Source organism: Primulina tabacum, chromosome 16, assembly GCF_025594145.1.
Source record: "Primulina tabacum isolate GXHZ01 chromosome 16, ASM2559414v2, whole genome shotgun sequence".
NCBI lineage: Eukaryota > Viridiplantae > Streptophyta > Magnoliopsida > Lamiales > Gesneriaceae > Primulina > Primulina tabacum.
The window spans coordinates 31,843,298-31,861,980 of NC_134565.1; the positions used below are offsets into that span (position 1 = coordinate 31,843,298).

Consider the following 18,683-nt stretch of genomic DNA (forward strand, 5'->3'; position numbering starts at 1 on the left):
AAAGTCCAAATTCCAAATAATTATGTATATATATAACAAAATATTAAATTCAAGATTTATAAAAAATTAATTTTTCAAAAAAAAAAAAATCGAAAAACAAATCGGTTCAATCACCGGTTTTCCAGTTTATAGACGGTTCCACCGGTTCTTGACCGATTTTGACTGCTGCTATGTGTGTTTGAGTTATGAATACATTGTCCATTCACTATGCAAATAGTTATTATAAGTGATATCTTAATTTTTTTTTTCACACAGAGCGATCCAAGTGCGCGTACCAAGCGTTACAAGTCATGGCCATGTTATCATGATTGGTGTGAGATTTTCGGGAATGATCGTGCTGCTGAGGAACAAGTGACGACCTTTACTGATGTTGTGCAAGGGGTTACTAAAAATGAATGACGACAGAGTTCCACAAGAAGATGATTTGGAAGAAATATTTCGTAACATCGAAGGTGCTAGTGAATCTATGTCCTGTAACAAATCCACTTTCGATTAATGCATCGGGTAGCAAGAAGTCGATCTCTAAAAAAGGAAAGAAATGGGAACATGGCGATGAACTTTACGTCGATGCCATCAATAATTTCACCGTCATGGCTAGGGAAACCATGCTAGACACGGTGAAACGATTTGGTTGTTATTATGAGAGCTTGAACGCGTTACGCATAGAAAGATGCATTTGATGCTTTGGGGAAGATTCCAGAGCTAACAATGGACAAGAGAATGGCTGCTGCTGATATAATTATTCAGAAACAAAACAAGTTGATCATTTTCTTTAGTCTTCTTAATGAAGCAAGACTCAAGTTCTGTGTGTAGATAGATCTCTCTTTTGAAATAAAAGGTGGGATTTTTTAAATGAATACATCAACTATTGACGAACTTTGTTTAATGCGTTATGTGTGTAATATAATACATGAATATTATATATGTCATGAACGTAATATATTTATACTTTAAAAGATTTTCAATATAAAAGTTTAATATTAAAGATCAAATATCACAAAAAATTATATTTCATACTGATTGTTTGATATTATATATATTAAAAAAAATTCAAAATAATATTAAAATGTTTTCCGATCTCAAAGATTTTATAAATTACTTTTTACTATAAAAAACGCATTCTACAATTATTAGTAATAAAAACACAATTTCTCAAATTTTGGTAATTTTCCACAACCTACCCTTGATATCCCATTAAAAAAAAATGAATGACAAATATTGATTCCATTTGATATTATTTTCTTAAATATTTTTACTTAAAATAACATCATACATAATTATAAATCAATCTAAATTAAATTAAAGATCGTAATCCAATTCCAATACGGTTTTAATATTCGGGTCGGGTCGTAGGCCCTTAACCCAAATAACAAAAAATTATTGACTACGCTGCTGTCCACATAAACCCTCCCTCGGCCCCAGAAATAGCAAATTGCGTGAAAAATTCTTCGCACGCAGACAAACACCTACACTGAGTGAGAGAGAGTGCAATCTTCCGACAGGCTCGGGCGAATCGCCGGCCATCAGATCGATCTGTTTTTGGGTCCCACCATTTTTAGCCTAGAATCCCTCTTTTTTCGCTATAAAAAGTTTGAAACCCATCCTATTTTATAATTGCTTATATGCCTTTATATGTATGCGTGGGACATGGGGTCTCTGATTTTAAACGGGTCAGAGTTTGTGAAAATGACGGCGTTTTAACTATATTCACGGGTAATAATTAGGAATTTGTGGGAATGTTTTGATGCCTGTTTGTGTGAATTCTTGGGGGGAATCGAGAGTGGACTGAAATCTAGAGCTGGTCGAAGGGTTGATTTTTGTGGGTTTTTCTTAGAGGTTACATTGGCGATTTCAATTAGTGACCTGTTTCTATTGTTGAGGGTTCGTAAAGCTTGTTAATGTTGCTTGCAGGTGGGGTCTGAATTTCTTGCAGCGAAGACGACTCTTGACTCCACCATAGCTTCAATTGTGTGCGGTGTTTTTTTTGTTCATTTTTTGATTTTGCTTTTTTTTTTTGGGTGTTTGGGGTTGTGTTGAATATATTTCATGCAATCTGGCGGTGGGCCCCAGCAAGGCGGCGGCGGACATGGTCGGAGCACTGCCCCTTCGGCATCTGCTTCGCCATCCTCGTCTTCATCTGCAGCATTTGATCACCAGCAACAGCAGCAGCAAAGACAGGTAGGAATTCATAAGTGAACTTTTTCTTGGCGTTTGAGAATTAAGTTTTTTGGATTTTTGTTTCATCATTACTAGTTTTTTCTTCTTTCTTTTTGTGTTGATGCAAAATTTACGTGTAGCATCAGCAATTATCAGGGTAATTTATTAATTCTGTGAAGGTAAGCAGTGAATTAGGACTCCATTATTCAGGTATATTGACTATTTTTATCCAATTACAAAGATTCAAATTTAGTGAATTTTTATCCATTATTCAAGTATAATTCTGTTTTGCACCTTTTAATTATTAAATATGACTGTTTTGATTTTGCACTTGCATTTTTTCCTTCGCCCATTGTTTTACTCGTTTCCATGTACCTGCATTATCACATTTGTATAATGTGATGTGATTGAGACAGTGATTAGTAAGCGTATTGTTAACTCCTAAATATGTCGGGTTTTTAATGTGTTGTAGTTCCTCTCAATTGACCTTTTCACCAATTGCTGTTTATCAACCTTTTTCACAGATAATTCATGGCACAAAGATGACAATGATATATGTGATTTGATTTTGAAGTGAAATTAATTATTGAAAAAAGATAAAAAATTTCTGGACCTTTGCACGACTTTTTCTTAGGATAAACTCAGGGTGGTTGTTTTGTCCATCCTTTGATCTTAGAATATGATTGCTGTTTCATGTGTTTTTGACTTACAAAAGTGGCACCCATTTGTTGCCGCTTGCTCTATATTTTTTTCTGCTCTCATCAATTTGTTATTTCTTTTCATGCATTTGGTTTGGTCAAAGTTCTGAATTACCACATAGCTGTTCCTTGGGGATTATTTTTTCCAGTAAATTTTATTTCTTCTGAGTCGTGTACTGATATCCCTGAAAACAAAGTTTAGCCCTTTGGAAGTGAAGAAGGTAGAGGTAAAAGGCATGTTGAAATATTGGAATTCTAGAGTCTGTGGAGTTGTAGACTTTTTGTTCTACGATTTAAGTGTTTCCTTGGTGTAATTGATTTGCCTCACAAACATTTGAGCCAAATGATATCTAATTCGTTTTTTTATCAATGTCTTAACCTTTAAATGCAAGTTACTGCATCACATTTTTCCATTTACTCCCTCTGTTCCAAATAGAAAGGCCACATTTCTTTTTTCATCCGTCTCAAATATATAGTCAATTTCCAATATTTAGAATTATTTTGTCTATTCGTCGCCAATCTACTTCCATGGATAATACATTAACTACTTCCAACATTTTTTTTTATTTTATTAAAACATTTATTAAATAAAAGGTAAAATGGGGAATTTCTGTTTGAAATTTACTTTTCCAATAACTTTCTTAATCCGTGAGAAAACACACACAAACCTAAATATATGGGACGAGAGGAGTAATTTTTTTATATTTGTTTGTGCAATTATGCCTTTCAGAACTGCAATTTCATGCGGAAGATGTGGAAGAAATGTCAATTGTGGTTAGATGGATGCTGAGATGTATTGATTAATTCATTGGTACCAGTTGAAAAAGTGAATGGATCTTTTGCTCTGCCTTGCTTAGCTAAGCTGTTCGCAATTCTATTTTGTGTGGTTGCATATGCGTTTGTTTTTGACTGATTAATGATTGAGCTGTAATTACTGCCGTTTATGTACTTCTTACTGAAACCAAGTGTATAGTACTCACTCCTTTCTCCTTTCTGAATATGTTTCTCAGGCATTGCAGCAACAATTTCTGCGGAGGACCGAAGGGAATAATGCCCTTTTAGCCTACCAACCTGGCAATATTCATGGGGCCCTTGCTGGAGCAAATGTTATGGCATCTGGATCCATGCAATTTCCTCAGCAATCCAGGAAGCAAATTGATCTGGGCCAACAGCATACCCCTCCTAATATTCAAGACCAGGGTCACAATAGGATTCAAGGTGCTGAACAACAGACGTTGAATCCTTTCCAACATGCTTACTTGCAACATGCTTTTCAGGCTGCACAACATAAATCAACCTTAGGGATGCAATCCCAGCAGCAGATAAAACCAGGGATATCTGGTCCTCTTGTTAAAGATCAAGATATGCGGATGACAAATATGATCCAAGTTGGGAATCCGTCTCAGGCATCCACCTCCAAAAAATCATCTGAGCAGGTCGTTCATGGTGAGAAACCGGCAGATCATAATCAGCGGCCCATATCAAGCGAACCAAGATCTAGTTATCCTGCACGTCTTGGTCAAACAATGTCATCAGCTTCAATGCTGGGGCCTCAGACCCAGCAAAATATCATGAACATGACTAACAATCCGATGGCTATGGCTGCACAAATGCAGGCCTTGCAGTCTTTGGCACTCGAGCACAACATTGACCTGTCTAATCCTGCAAATGCAAATGTGATCGCTCAACTAATTCCACTAATGCAATCCAGAATGGTTGCTCAACAAAAAGTGAATGAAGGCAATATCAATATACAGTCTGCATCTTTTCCAAAACCTAACAGTTCCTCAATGCAGGTTGTGCGTGAAAGTTCACCCCATGCTAATTCCTCAAGTGATGTATCTGGGCAGTCTGGATCTTCAAAAGTTAGGCAGGTTTTGCCTAGTAGTATAGGTGTGACTTCTAGTGCTGCTCTGGTTGAAAATTCTAGCAACCTATCTCTGCAGCAGTTCACTGCGCATGTTAAAGATAACCAATTGACCCCTAGACAACCAAATATTACTGGAAGTGGAATGCCCCCTTCGAATCCCATGCAATCACCTGGGAATTCAAGCCAAGGAGTTGAAAGTTTAATGCTTGCAAAAGCTTCATCCATTTCAGAAGCTTCTCAGTCCCAGTATGCCAGAAAAGCTAATCAATCTCCCCAACAATCTGTAATTCCATCTGGTGATGGGGAGGTGGGTAATTTGTCAACACCTGCTGGTGGACCATTTCCCCAGATACGACAATCACATGTTGGCTTTACAAAGCAGCAACTGCACGTACTTAAAGCACAAATACTTGCATTTAGGCGTCTAAAGGTTCGGGGAGTTTGAGCCTACCCACTGTAGAATTTTGCAATACTTGCTATTTTCTTTTCTCTTATTTTTATGTTGAATTTTTTTTAACATGAAAACATAACATTCCGTGTTCTTTTTCCTTTGCCCTGCAGAAAGGAGATTCAACTCTGCCACGTGAATTGCTCCAAGCTATTTCCCCTCCAACACTTGATTTAAAGATACCGCAGGTGTTTCCCCCTCCTGGGACTGCGAGTAAGGATAGGTCAACTGGAGAGTGTGTAGATGAGCATGCAAAATCTATGGAGTCAACTGAAAAAATGCCTCAGGTGGTGACTTTGGCTGCTGGAGCAGGTAAAGTGAAGGAGGAAGTTTTTAGAGATGGCAAGGCAACTTCTTTGGCTGCTAATATGCAAAGCACTACACCTGAAACAAAGGGATCAAGATTTGCGGTTCCTCATGGGAAAGAAGAGTATCAGAATGAAGGATCTTCTGGGAAATTGGAACATGGGACTGATCCAGGAACGCAGATACCTCCTATTAGGAGTGATGTTACTGCAGATAGGGGTAAAGCAGTTGCTTCGCAGCCAGTTGTTTCAGAAACAATTCAAGTTAAGAAACCTATTCAAGCAAGCAACGCAACTCAACCTAAGGATACCGGTTCAAGTAGAAAGTATCATGGGCCTTTGTTTGATTTCCCAGTGTTTACTAGGAAACACGACACACTTGGGCCATCTATGATTAACATTAACAATAACCTGTTTCTGGCTTATGATATTAAAGATCTTTTCTCCGAGGAAGGTGGAGAAATTTGGAAAAGTAGAAGGGCAGAAAAAATAGGAAAGATTGAAAAATTACTAGCTCTAAACTTTGAGAGGAAGAAGTTTAAACCTGATCTTGTCATACGACTACAAATTGAATCAAAAAAACTTCAGCTTGTAGATCTTCAGACACGGTTGAGGGATGAGATTAAGCAACAACAAATAGAGATAATGGCGATGCCTGATAGACCATATCGGAAATTTGTTAGACTATGTGAGCGTCAGCGGCAAGAGCTGAACAGGCAATCTCAGGCTAGTCAGAAGGCAGTTAGAGAGAAGCAACTGAAATCCATATTTCAGTGGCGCAAGAAGCTTCTTGAGGCACACTGGATCATCCGTGATGCTCGAATTGCTCGCAATAGAGGAGTTCACAAGTATCATGAAAAAATGCTACGGGAGTTTTCTAAGAGGAAAGATGATGGCCGTGATAAAAGGATGGAAGCACTGAAAAATAATGATGTGGAAAGATATCGGGAGATGTTGTTGGAACAACAAACTAACATTAACGGCGAGGCTGCAGAAAGATATGCTGTTCTGTCGTCATTTCTGACTCAAACTGAAGAGTATCTTCACAAATTAGGAAGTAAAATTACAGCGGCTAAAAATCTTCAGGAGGTTGAGGAGTCAGGCAATTCTGCCGCTGCCGCAGCACGTGCACAGGTAATATATATATATATATATTATATATATATATCTCTCTCTCTCTCTCTCTCACTCACACACACACACACACACACACACACCCCCCCCCCTGCATGTGCATATGCCTCATACACATGCCCAGTAGCACACAGGTCACGGAACACATTAACAAACCTTTGTTTCTGAAGGATGTGTCGAATCCTTGGTACTGCTTTTGGCTATGTATTATGCTGTTCAAGTATATGTATTATGCTGTTCAAGTATATGAAGCTCTTGTCAAATTGTCTTTCTTGAATAAAGGATATAAGAAAGATTTTCGCTCAAGAATTGGTGCTTTTACTAGTAGTACCTATGAGTAGTGAGTCGAGTGCTGAGAAAACACAATGTTGCCATCTGAATTTTGAAAGAATCAATTTAAATGTCCCTTTCAGCTCTTAGATTTCAATGAGAAGTATACTTATTTTTGTACTATTTTGTTTGAAAGTTAATGCTGCCATTGTCTGTTCGGATGCTTGATGTGCTTATTTTGACATTTTTTTATTACCAAAGGCATGGATTTGAGAGGAAAAATCCTTCTATCTGGTCCCATTTCCATTTTCGAACACCGTGTTCCTTGTCGAATATCAAAGATGCTTTGAAATAATAATGATTTTGAGTGTTTAGTCCAGATCTGTTGGTCTGGTGAAATTCTTGTGTAGTTAAAGGAGAAGAAGGATAGGCTGAGAAGTGCCGATTTTATTAGGTTAAAAAATAAAGCATACAGTATACTTATTTATGGAGTTCTATGTTCCTAATTTAATATTCAAACATTCAACGGAGTGTACTCTAAAACCTGTCATGCATGAAGAAAATTGGCTCGTCAATGCTGGCATTTTTTCATTCGAATCATGCAAGTTGTCATTGATATTTCTTATATAAAGGTTAATTTAACTTTGGTTTTCAGTAGAAAAAATCTGAGGTTGTATGCCTGCATGAATTGTCTAATTATTAGTCTTTTTCTTTTTTTTTAATATTCTTATATACTAAATTTATTGTTATGCTGAATTTACTGATTTATCTATTTGAGTTAACTTTTGCCATTTTTTTTGAAAATGTTGTACTTCTGTTTTTGTCATTTATACCTTTTTCTGGACTTGAAGGGTCTCTCTGAAGAAGAAGTAAGAGCTGCTGCTGCCTGTGCCAGAGAAGAAGTGTTGGTTAGGAATCGATTCACCGAGATGAATACACCAAAAGAAAATACATCCGTTAACAAGTAAGGATTTGCTACCTTTTTATATGCATATTATATTGTTTCATCTAATATAATCCCACATAATGATGAATAATTAAGCTAAGATAACATTAATCATACAGTAGTTACTCTTCATTGTAATGCCTTTAAGCTATTGTTTTCTATCAGGTATTACAATCTTGCACATGCTGTGAATGAAAGAGTCAATAGGCAGCCCTCAATGTTACGTGCTGGAACATTACGTGACTATCAGCTTGTTAGTTACCTTTTCTTATCATATAATCCATCGATGAGATTTGACTGTTCACTTTAAGCCGGTATTGGGAAGTGATCTGTTTTTTCTTCTCAAACTCATATATGCAGGTCGGTTTGCAGTGGATGTTATCTTTATACAACAACAAATTAAATGGAATCTTGGCTGATGAGATGGGTCTTGGGAAGACTGTTCAGGTGAGTTACTTTAATGTTTGTTGGTTTAGAAGATTTGGTGCTAGTGGTAGTGCCTTCAAGAGAAGGTGACATTTGTTTTGCACATAATTTCTCGCGTGATTGTTTGAGCTCTTGTATTCTTTTTCCCTCATTATTTAGTAAGCAGGCATCCAATTCATTTGTATTTTTGCTTATACAGGTCATGTCCTTGATTGCATATTTAATGGAGTTTAAAGGAAACTATGGCCCTCATCTAATCATTGTTCCTAATGCTGTTCTGGTGAACTGGAAGGTCGTATTGCTTTTGATATTCCATTTAAATGCTTATGAGTAGTTTTCCTCGACATGCCTAATTTAGTTATAATTCCAGAGTGAATTCCACAATTGGCTTCCAACTGTCTCCTGCATATTTTATGTTGGTGGAAAAGATCAAAGGGCAAAATTGTTTTCTCAAGTAAGGCTACGATTTTATGTTCTTTGTGAATTAGCTTGATTGTATGCCTTCTGTTTAATCGACTTCCATTTGTTTATCTGCTATGTAGGAAGTCCTAGCCTTGAAGTTTAACGTCCTCGTGACAACCTATGAGTTCATTATGTATGATCGGTCAAAACTTTCAAAAGTTGATTGGAAGTATATTATAATTGATGAAGCACAACGAATGAAGGACAGAGAGTCAGTGCTAGCTCGTGATCTTGATAGATATCGCTGCCAAAGGCGCTTGCTTCTCACTGGAACACCGTTGCAGGTTTACTTCTTCATTTATGGAGTTTACCTTTTTGTGGACAAGAATCAAGTATTTTGAATTTAATATCACTAATAGTGAAAAACCTTGCTGAATTTGAAACATTTGTTTGGATGACCTTCTGAAGATTAGAGCTTGATTTCTTCCTTACATTTATTGACTGTGGAATGACATTGATGATTGCTTCCGATCTTGATGCTATACATATTTAGAATGCCCGGTCCAATGTGTGACTGAATGCACTGTTTGATTTTATTATTTTAATGTTCTCAAAATAATGTAGTTAAGGGATTCACCACTTAGTCTGACAATGATTTCTTGCTTTTTTTTTCCTATCTTTAAGAACTGTTGCTATTTCTTCTTAATCTCCACGTCAATGTTTATAGACCAACCAGTCATCATTTTGAGATGGATGGGGTTTCAAGAAGTTTTATTAGTTCATTGATCTTTCATAACTACCGAGAACTTCAAGTTACAGGACAAAGTGTTTTCTTTGCACTAAAAATTCCAATATAGCCAATCCTAGTTATCTTAAATTATATTCCAGTATCGAGGCTGTCAAGCACACAGACCAATATATGAACCTTGCTAACACCTTACAGAAGTGATGTGGATTGAATCCCCTGGAATGAGGATAAATATATTTGGGTTGTACTTCTTTTCCTCATTTTTACCTTTTTAGATTGAAGTTCCATGTGTTATGTTTTCTTCCCTCTGTATGCAGAATGATCTTAAAGAACTATGGTCCCTTTTAAACCTATTGCTCCCAGAAGTATTTGATAATAGAAAAGCTTTTCATGATTGGTTTTCACAACCATTTCAAAAAGAAGGTCCCACACACAATGCTGAGGATGACTGGCTTGAGACTGAGAAGAAGGTGATAGTTATCCATAGACTTCATCAAATTTTAGAGCCATTTATGCTTAGGCGTCGTGTTGAAGATGTGGAAGGATCACTGCCTCCCAAGGTATTCCCTTTTAATAATCTCAGTATTTTGGGGCATTGATTTTTACTGATTGTAATTTGAAAAATGCAGGTTTCAATTGTCCTGAAATGCAGAATGTCTTCCATTCAGAGTGTCATATATGACTGGATCAAATCTACTGGTACTCTTAGAGTTGACCCAGAAGATGAAAAGCTCAAGGTTCAGAAGAATCCAAATTATCAGCCAAAAGTTTACAAAACCTTAAATAACAGATGCATGGAGCTAAGGAAATCATGCAATCATCCTTTGCTCAACTATCCATATTTTGCTGATTTTTCGAAGGATTTTCTTGTTAGATCATGCGGGAAATTGTGGGTTCTGGATAGAGTGTTAATTAAGCTTCATCGAACTGGACACAGGGTACTGCTATTTAGCACCATGACCAAACTGCTCGACATAATGGAGGAATATTTGCAATGGAGAAGGCTTGTTTTCAGACGAATCGACGGGACAACTAGTTTGGAAGATCGTGAGAGTGCTATTATGGACTTCAACAGACCTGATACTGATTGTTTCATATTCTTGCTCAGCATTCGTGCTGCTGGACGAGGTTTGAATCTTCAATCTGCTGACACTGTCATCATATATGATCCTGATCCAAACCCAAAAAATGAGGAACAGGCTGTCGCTCGAGCACACCGAATTGGGCAGACTAGGGAGGTAAAAGTCATTTATATGGAAGCTGTGGTTGACAAAATATCAAGCTGTCAGAAAGAAGATGAGATCAGGAGTGGAGGTGCAGTTGATTCGGATGATGACCTTGCTGGGAAGGACCGGTATATGGGTTCCATTGAGAGCCTCATTCGGAATAACATCCAACAATATAAGATTGACATGGCTGATGAAGTTATAAATGCTGGTCGTTTTGACCAAAGGACAACACATGAAGAGAGACGCCTGACCTTAGAAACCTTGTTGCATGATGAAGAGAGATACCAAGACACTGTACATGATGTTCCTTCTCTTCATGAAGTTAACCGGATGATTGCCAGATCAGAAGCAGAAGTAGGGCTCTTTGATCAAATGGATGAGGAACTTGACTGGGCGGCAGATATGACACAGTATGATCAAGTTCCAAAGTGGCTTCGTGCAAGCACTAAAGAGGTAAATACCACAATTGCTAATTTATCCAAGAAGTCATCCAAGAATGTCTTCTATGGAGGAAGTACGGGCTTAGATTCCAGTGACGTGGTTCATGAGACCGAGAGAAAGAGGGGGCGTCCCAAGAGGAAAGTTCCTATTTACACTGAATTGGATGAAGAAGAAGAATTTTCTGAAGCTAGTTCGGAGGATAGGAATGAATATTCTGTACAAGAAGTAGGAGAAATTGGGGATTTTGAAGATGATGAGTCTACTGGGGTTCCACGACTTAATAACGAGCAGTCAGAAGAAGATAGTCCTGTTTCTGCTGATGGATACCAACCCCAAAGAGCTTTGGAAAGCATCAGAAACAACCACATACTTGATGAAGCAGGTTCATCTGGATCTTCTTCACACAGTCAAAGGTTATTAAGGATGGTTTCTCCTTCTGTGTCTTCTCAGAAATTTGGATCACTTTCTGCCTTAGATGACAGGTCCAACTCCCGTTCGAAGAAATCGGTATGTCGTATTACATGCTTACGGATCTCATTATGCTATATTCTTGACTCGGTAGTTTTCTGATGTGTTCTTATTTCTACCAGGTAGATGAATTAGAAGAAGGGGAAATTGCTGCATCTGGTGATTCTCATATTGACCACCAGCAATCTGGTAGCTGGATTCAAGATCGCGATGAAGGTGAAGATGAACAGGTCTTGCAGCCCAAAATTAAACGAAAGCGAAGTATTCGGTATCGTCCAAGGCCTGCAGATAGATTAGGAGAGAAATATATTAAGAAGTCATCCCTTCGCCATGTGGATCATGCTCAATTGCAATTTCAGGTGGAACGCAAATATGCATTTCAGGCAAGAGGCGAACATTCACATAATGTTGGAGAACCTAATTCATTGAAAAGTGACAAGAATGATTTATCCATCAAGAACAGGCGTAGTAGTTTACCCTCGAGGAAAATATCTAATATAGCTAAATTGCATAATTCTATGAAATCTGGTGCGGAACAGCCAAGGTATTATATTGCAGAACAGCCAAGGGAAAACTGGGACGATAAAGTTATGAAAAGGCCTACTGGTAGTGGATATAAAATGTCCGCGGTCAATCAGAGAAAGGTATAGAGCTCCATTATTTTTATAGACGTGGTTGGTATTTTTACAAATTTGAAGTCAAATATGACAAAACCTAATCTTCATTATGATATTGAGTTGAGTTGGGAACATATTTGACAAATTTTCTTGCAGCCCTCTTTTTGTGCCTCCATAGGGGAATGCTTTCGATCATTTTTCCATCTCTTTTCTTTTGTGTTGTTCAAGTAAGGTTTTCCATATTTCTGTTTCGCAGTGCAAGAATGTCATCAGTAAGCTCCAGAGAAGAATAGATAAAGAAGGTCATCAAATAATACCCTTGCTAACTGAACTTTGGAAAAGAATTGAGAACTCCAATCCTGTGGGTGGTGGGGCAGGGAATAACCTTTTGGACTTCAGAAGGATTGATCTTCGTGTAGACAAATCTGAGTACAGTGGTGTCATGGAGCTTGTATCTGATGTGCAACTTGTGTTGAAGTGTGGTTTGCAGTATTATGGATTCTCTTATGAGGTAGTACTTGATTCTATCAGCAGACAAACTTCTGTTTCTTCCTTTTCTTTTTGTTATCTACTCCTTGTTCTGTCCAAACTTACTTTTTGTCCTGCAACTGTATTAACCACCACAAGCAAGTCTAGTGAGGCTATGTGATTACAAATCTCTAGTCCAAGCCTTGCCTTTTGTCGGTGGCCCGGTTCTCTTGTCCTCATTCATGTTTTGAATTATCGTTGCTCATCATGTATAAAGCCGTAATATACTGTTATGATGTTAGATAAGTAGAATTTTTCTCCCCCTCCAAGAATTTCAAAAACGAAACATCTCACAGGAGCTAGTGGACATTGGATTTGCTTTTTATCCTTGGGAATAATACTTTGGCCTATGAATTTGTCAAACCGAACACTCCAAATTTAGAATCTTTTAACTCACCAGAGTCTTGTTTATGTGGTCTTAGTAGTTCCACTGAGTTTAACTCATTCAACCCTGTGACTAGGTGGATACAAGCATCTTCCGAGGATTTTTTCGGAACTTTTCATCTCTTTTGAGCAATTTAACTTATTGAGTGCAACTCAACCTGTCTATATTATTGACAGAATGGATGGATGACTACATATTAACTTGTTTTCTATATTTTTCTGTTTGAACTAAAGAAACTGATGATCCAATGCAATAGGTGAGGTCGGAAGCGAAGAAAGTACATGATCTCTTCTTTGATATCTTGAAGATAGCATTTCCAGACACCGATTTTCGAGAAGCCAAAAATTCTATGTCTTTTTCTGGTCCAGTTTCTACACCAGCCAGTGCTTCAAGACAGATGCTTGCTAGTCAGGCCAAGCGCCAGAAATTAGTGAAAGATGTGGATTCTGATAATAGTCATTTTCAAAAGCCACAGACTCGAGCTGCCAACCTTCCTCTGGAGGACACAAAGACTAGGAGTTGTACACAAAAGGAGCTTCGGCTTGGAAGTAGCAGTAGCCGTGAGCTTAGCCAACAGGATAATGCACACCCATTTACTCATCCTGGGGACTTTGTTATCTGCAAAAAGAAGAGGAAAGACAGGGAAAAATCAGCAGTGAAGGCAGGGAATAGGTTAGCAGGTCCTCTGTCACCTACTGGCCTTGGCCTAAATATTAGAAGTCCAAGCTCGTTTTCTGGCAACAAAGATATGGGATTGATGCAGCAAATTGGTGCACAACAAAGTCGGGCTGCCCTTTCTCCTCAACAAGGGAATAGTGGTGGTAGTGCTGTTGGTTGGGCGAATCCTGTAAAGAGAATGAGAACGGATGCTGGAAAGAGGCGCCCAAGCCATTTATGATGTTGGAAAGAGGCGGCCTTAGGCTTTTACGACTTTGAGAATTGCATTATGCGATGATTGCAATTGTTGTCTTTTAAACAAAGAGAAAGATGGTTAATGATATGATATGTAATTGACCTGCCATCTACATCTACCATGAATGATGGAAAGATAGTTACTGAAATATTATGTAATTGTGCTGCCATTTACTTCTACCATGAATGATGGATGATACCTGTATATTGTGCCACCCTTCTCAGTGCTCATCCAATTTAGAGGAGTTCGTCGTGCAAATATGTAGTTTCGATCGTTGGGCACATATTACGTCAGCGCTGATTTTCAAGAATATGGTTAAACTTTCTTGTATTTTAAGGTAATGAATTTAGATACTTGTAAGACTGTATTATTCTAATAATGTGTCTACATGCATGAAGATTGGGATAAATCAATGATCAAAGCATAAGACCCAAAGTTTTGTTTTAATGCATCTTTGCCAACAACAGAGATTTCCGTCAAGTTGGTTTAGTTGTGTTGCATATTTATCAAGTCTTATCCACGTATCAACGAAGGACTCCCAGAGAGAATGAATTTGCTTTTTTTAGAGAAGATCTAAACAAAATTATTAAAAAGTGAGATAACAATTAGTTTCAGCTGGTTGTATGAATCTCTTCTTGATTTTATGGTATTCATAATTAAAGTGACAACTCTTCCCGGCAATAACATGCACCCAGATAAAGATCACGAGAAGGAAATTCTTAATTTACCACTTTATAGCGGTTTATTCGACGAACATGTCGCACAGGGGTTAGAGAATTTGCATATTGATGTGTGTCAGCAGAAGGGCTAGATAGTCGACGGCCGGAAGAGATGTTTTTGCCGATACCTGTGTCCATATATGTGATGTTCTATAAAACACGTGATTTGAATTGCAAACAAACTAGATAGCTTCATATATGTATATAATTAATTACCCCTCTTTTAAATCAGCTATTTCTAAGTATAAAACTTAACATTGTATTTCAATATTTTTTTTATTATTACATTCCATGTGCATTCATGTACGAAACACTGTATTTTACTAGTATACATTAAAGGAATGTGTATATGATGTATGAAGCGACCCAACTTTACTCAAATTATTCTGAAAAAACAAAAAAATAACCTTAGCTTGCCTCCAACTATGCAAAGAGCCATGTACATGATTGCACAAAAACAATAAAGATTTCAGTTGGTTCTCTACCGAAAGGTAAGATTATCACGCCTATAAACTCCATTAACGCATCAACTTTCCATCAAAACTAAGCTAACGGTAGCAGTAGGAGTCCTCGGACTCGGTAGCCCCATATACGCGACTCTTGGAGAGAGTCGGACCTTTGGACTAGGCCGAGGTGATGGGATTGGCCCGTAGTTATTGAGAAACCCATTAGCCACCCGAGGTGAAAGGTGAACTTGTTCAAGTGCTCGGAATTGTAACTCTGCCGGGTATTCCCTAACACATCCAATACGCGGTCCTGCACCAGTGCTCCATTTGCATGACATACGATTAGCCAAGCCATAAACCGGATGATCTTTGTGATCGCTAATCGATATCTCTGGTTCCTTAGCTAGGACATCCTTGGTAGCTATATTAACATCCTCTAATTGGTCTAGACTTGAGTCAAGTCTTGACATCAATTCGTCTCTACTAGGAGGACGATCATCGTCTGTCGCACATCTCTGGTTTGAGAAACATAGATAACGGCATATATCAAAATGGAAGTTCAATTTGGATATTGAAGTTATATATCTTTTTAAAGTTTTTAGACGTTTCAAAGAATCACCTCCACGTTTGCGAGATCGACAGAATGGTCCTCAAGAAAGCTAGTGAATTCCCTGAAGTTCTCCTCTGTTGGGAGATAGTGGCCACTGTATGGCCAGATAGCCTAGTGAAATTTGACGAATTGTTAGTCGGTCCGAGAAACAACCCGAGAATGAGTTCATTGCAACATTAGTGCGTGTTTTTTTTACCTCAAGAACACCTCCATGAGCAACCAATCGTCCAGCAGCAGTGATGGCTCCACCAGCTAGGAAACTCGAGTGCTGGAATAGCCCTTTCTGCTTTTGCCCGACATACAAAGTTCTTGTCGTGCTAAGAACAAAAATCCATTTCGAGCCCACAACGGTGTTGACCAGAACACCACTTTGTCTGTACACAAGCTTCCCGTTTTCGACCACGACCTCGTATGCTTTTCTCTCTTTCTGTTGCATACATTTGAGGTAAGCATGTTATAAAAATCACCAAGAAAATGCTATGTATGTTGATGTAATATAAAAAATTCTAAGATGAAAAAGACTTACAGGTCCAAGATATTTGATGCATTGATGCTGTAAGTTGGTTCTTGAGCACTTTTCGAGATTTATTTCCTTACCATCCCCGATATCCAACCTTCAAATACATCATGTAACAAACAACATAAGTGGTAAGCACGTACGGCATAACAGACTTTCTATCAAGGAAATATATATGGTTTGGAGTTTTGATGTATTTTAACTATTTAAGGTTGGTTTAAAAGGATTCAATGAGTGCGCACCAGTAAAAGAATGGTTGTGAACTTTCACTTTTGAACCAGCTGTTATAATATATATGCAAATTGTGCCCGTATCGATGTCGTGGATCAATCTACAGAAAATCAAGCCAAGGAAAAAAAACAATGAGTTACAAGATCAAAAGCCTAGTTGAAAGTAAGAGATGTCATCCTCCCTGCTTTTAAATGATTCTATAGATGCACATATCTGTATGTACTTGGTAAAATTAAAAATTTTGTCCCACAAGTTACAAAAAATTCAAAGCACATGATAAGTTCCGGGGACCTACTGCTTCAAGCCAGTGCCTTAGAGCGAGTTTTTGAGCCTTTTCATGCTTACATAATCCCTTCCCGACCTGCAAGAAATCCAAAATTTAGATTGATCGATAAAAAAAATACGGATACGAAACAAAATGGCTGTTGAAAATCGACCTTGGCAGCTCTGGTGCGCGCTCTTGCCCACCGTGAAACAGCAGTTTCTGGTTTCTCCTCGTCGAAGAACGACACCGAGCTCCGTTTAAGAGCTGTAAAATCCAAAGCCTTCCACCTACAAATGTTCGTGACTACCGGTTAATTTAAGCGGAAATAATTCAAGAAAATGATCTCAACAAGTAACAAAAAAGAGCTAAATAACAGAACCATAGCTCCTCCACGACAACTGCACAATCTGCTAGGTTTCTTCGAGTCCGGTAGCTCTTGTAGACCTTTTGTAGTTTCACGGCAGCCGCGTCAAGCTCACTAATGGGTCGTGGAGTAAACATGAAGGAGGGCTCGGGTAAAGAAGCAGCTGCGGAAACCAATTTACTTCCATAGCATACAGCATTTGCATTCGAGTCATAGTCAGATCCTGAATTTCGGAAATCTTGAACTAGATCCTTGAACGAGAGTGTGGTCTCGAATACTACTTTTATGGGCTCGTGACTTCGAAAACTAAATGAATTCTTCCTACTCATACTATTCACGCTTTTTGCTAGGCTGTCGGTTCTCAAAGTCATCGTGATCTGCAGGTATATCGAGCCTCGGAGAAACAGATTAATAAAGATATTGCTGAGCAGAAAACTATATATATACTGCGTGGCCGACTGAAGATTTCAAGGTTCTCACCTGCATAATTTGTTGTGATTCTTGGTATCAGTAACAGGATAAAATAAAAAATGCACGTGTATATGTAAAAACTCGAAAACTCTAATTCATGACATCGGAAAACATCTTAAAGTAAAATCCAAGAAACCCCATTGAATCTACAAAGAAATCAAAGTGCTTTTATTAATAAGTTTTTATCATCACCTACCAGAAATCTAACAGAAAGAAAGAATCAGCTAGCTTGTTGCAAGTTCTTTACTTTTCGATAATATTATATATATATATATGATCTTGTTAATGAGAAAAGTGTTATTTAAAAATGATAGCCACCATCTCGTTTATACATACATACAAATATGTGTGTGCGCGCGTGCGTGCAGATCTTGAAAACTTTGAATACCTACAGCACGTGTAGATATGGACAGTAATGTGGCGTTTGACCCTGAAAGCTTTTCTTGAAATGCATGGGAATGCACAAAAATGGTGATCGGTCTGGTTCAATGTTTTGTGCTGGTTTGAAAAGCACATGTTGTGATTGATTCAAAGCTTGTTTTTTTTTTTGAATTATTTTTCTTCGGACAGGAAAACTAATTATACAAAGAAGACTTATGCATATAATTAATATGGTCAGAGAAGGCAAGCACGCTGCAGCTCCCATAGAGAAAAATCTTTCTTTGTCTTGTTTTGTTCTTGAGTTAATTTGTTTTTAGAAGGTCAACTAGGAATTTGTCATTTTTAAAATGAAAGTATAAGGCGAGGAAAACAGAAACATGAGTGTGTATTGATGTCATCAGGGTTGGAAAAAGACCAAAATATATATTAAAATTGATCTTCCATGGATGGGCCCACTATCCCTGGTTCATCCCAAGTCCAAATGGAAGACAGACCATCAATGACTCTTGTATTCTCCTATAAATACCAGGTTTGAGTGTTCAGTTATTCCATTCACTATATTGTTTTCAGCAGCACCCTTAGCTGCTCTTCACTCATATCCTCAGTCACTGACTTGAGCGTCGGAGGGCTACGCCAGGACACCCTCCTGGCCCCCTTCTAACGGTCTTCTTCGTGATTTCGGGCTCAGGACAAT

General features: G+C 38.0%; 2 protein-coding genes across 3 annotated transcripts; one reads left to right on the forward strand and one right to left on the reverse strand.

Annotated features, from left to right (window-relative positions):
* The first annotated feature begins 1,405 nt into the window (after positions 1 to 1,405).
* LOC142530203 (ATP-dependent helicase BRM-like) lies at positions 1,406 to 14,162 on the forward strand. Of its 2 annotated transcripts, XM_075636003.1 has the most exons (15): positions 1,406 to 1,713; positions 1,912 to 2,178; positions 3,866 to 5,155; positions 5,287 to 6,612; positions 7,734 to 7,846; positions 7,994 to 8,081; positions 8,189 to 8,275; positions 8,454 to 8,546; positions 8,625 to 8,708; positions 8,797 to 9,000; positions 9,722 to 9,964; positions 10,034 to 11,581; positions 11,665 to 12,186; positions 12,416 to 12,670; positions 13,329 to 14,162. In XM_075636003.1, exons 2-15 carry the CDS (start codon positions 2,047 to 2,049, stop codon positions 13,968 to 13,970), a joined length of 6,627 nt encoding a protein of 2,208 aa, XP_075492118.1. In that variant the 5' UTR covers positions 1,406 to 1,713; positions 1,912 to 2,046; the 3' UTR covers positions 13,971 to 14,162. The 2 variants fall into 2 exon arrangements, with proteins under 2 accessions (XP_075492118.1, XP_075492117.1); XM_075636002.1 differs by having other exon boundaries at positions 1,406 to 2,178.
* Positions 14,163 to 15,015: 853 nt separating this feature from the next.
* On the reverse strand, positions 15,016 to 17,577 carry LOC142529164 (IQ domain-containing protein IQM1-like). The gene is made up of 8 exons (XM_075634608.1): positions 17,153 to 17,577; positions 16,946 to 17,060; positions 16,804 to 16,869; positions 16,520 to 16,608; positions 16,287 to 16,374; positions 15,957 to 16,187; positions 15,770 to 15,871; positions 15,016 to 15,665 (listed from the first exon to the last, which is right to left on the reverse strand). The coding sequence occupies exons 1-8, from the start codon at positions 17,506 to 17,508 to the stop codon at positions 15,231 to 15,233; spliced, it is 1,482 nt and encodes a 493-aa protein (XP_075490723.1). The 5' UTR covers positions 17,509 to 17,577; the 3' UTR covers positions 15,016 to 15,230.
* Positions 17,578 to 18,683: the final 1,106 nt, after the last annotated feature.

What these genes read in the sequence shown, in the direction of transcription:
- LOC142529164 (XM_075634608.1), bottom strand. Translation starts at nt 17,508, where the DNA reads ATGACTTTGAGAACCGACAGCCTAGCAAAAAGCGTGAATAGTATGAGT. An exon ending in TAAGGCACTGGCTTGAAGCA is followed by an intron (nt 16,609 to 16,803) that starts GTAGGTCCCCGG and finishes GATTTTCTGTAG; the next exon opens with ATTGATCCACGACATCGATA. An exon ending in TCACAACCATTCTTTTACTG is followed by an intron (nt 16,375 to 16,519) that starts GTGCGCACTCAT and finishes ATGTATTTGAAG; the next exon opens with GTTGGATATCGGGGATGGTA.
- LOC142530203 (XM_075636002.1), top strand. Translation starts at nt 2,047, where the DNA reads ATGCAATCTGGCGGTGGGCCCCAGCAAGGCGGCGGCGGACATGGTCGG. An exon ending in TTGCATTTAGGCGTCTAAAG is followed by an intron (nt 5,156 to 5,286) that starts GTTCGGGGAGTT and finishes TTTGCCCTGCAG; the next exon opens with AAAGGAGATTCAACTCTGCC. An exon ending in GTCTTGGGAAGACTGTTCAG is followed by an intron (nt 8,276 to 8,453) that starts GTGAGTTACTTT and finishes TTGCTTATACAG; the next exon opens with GTCATGTCCTTGATTGCATA.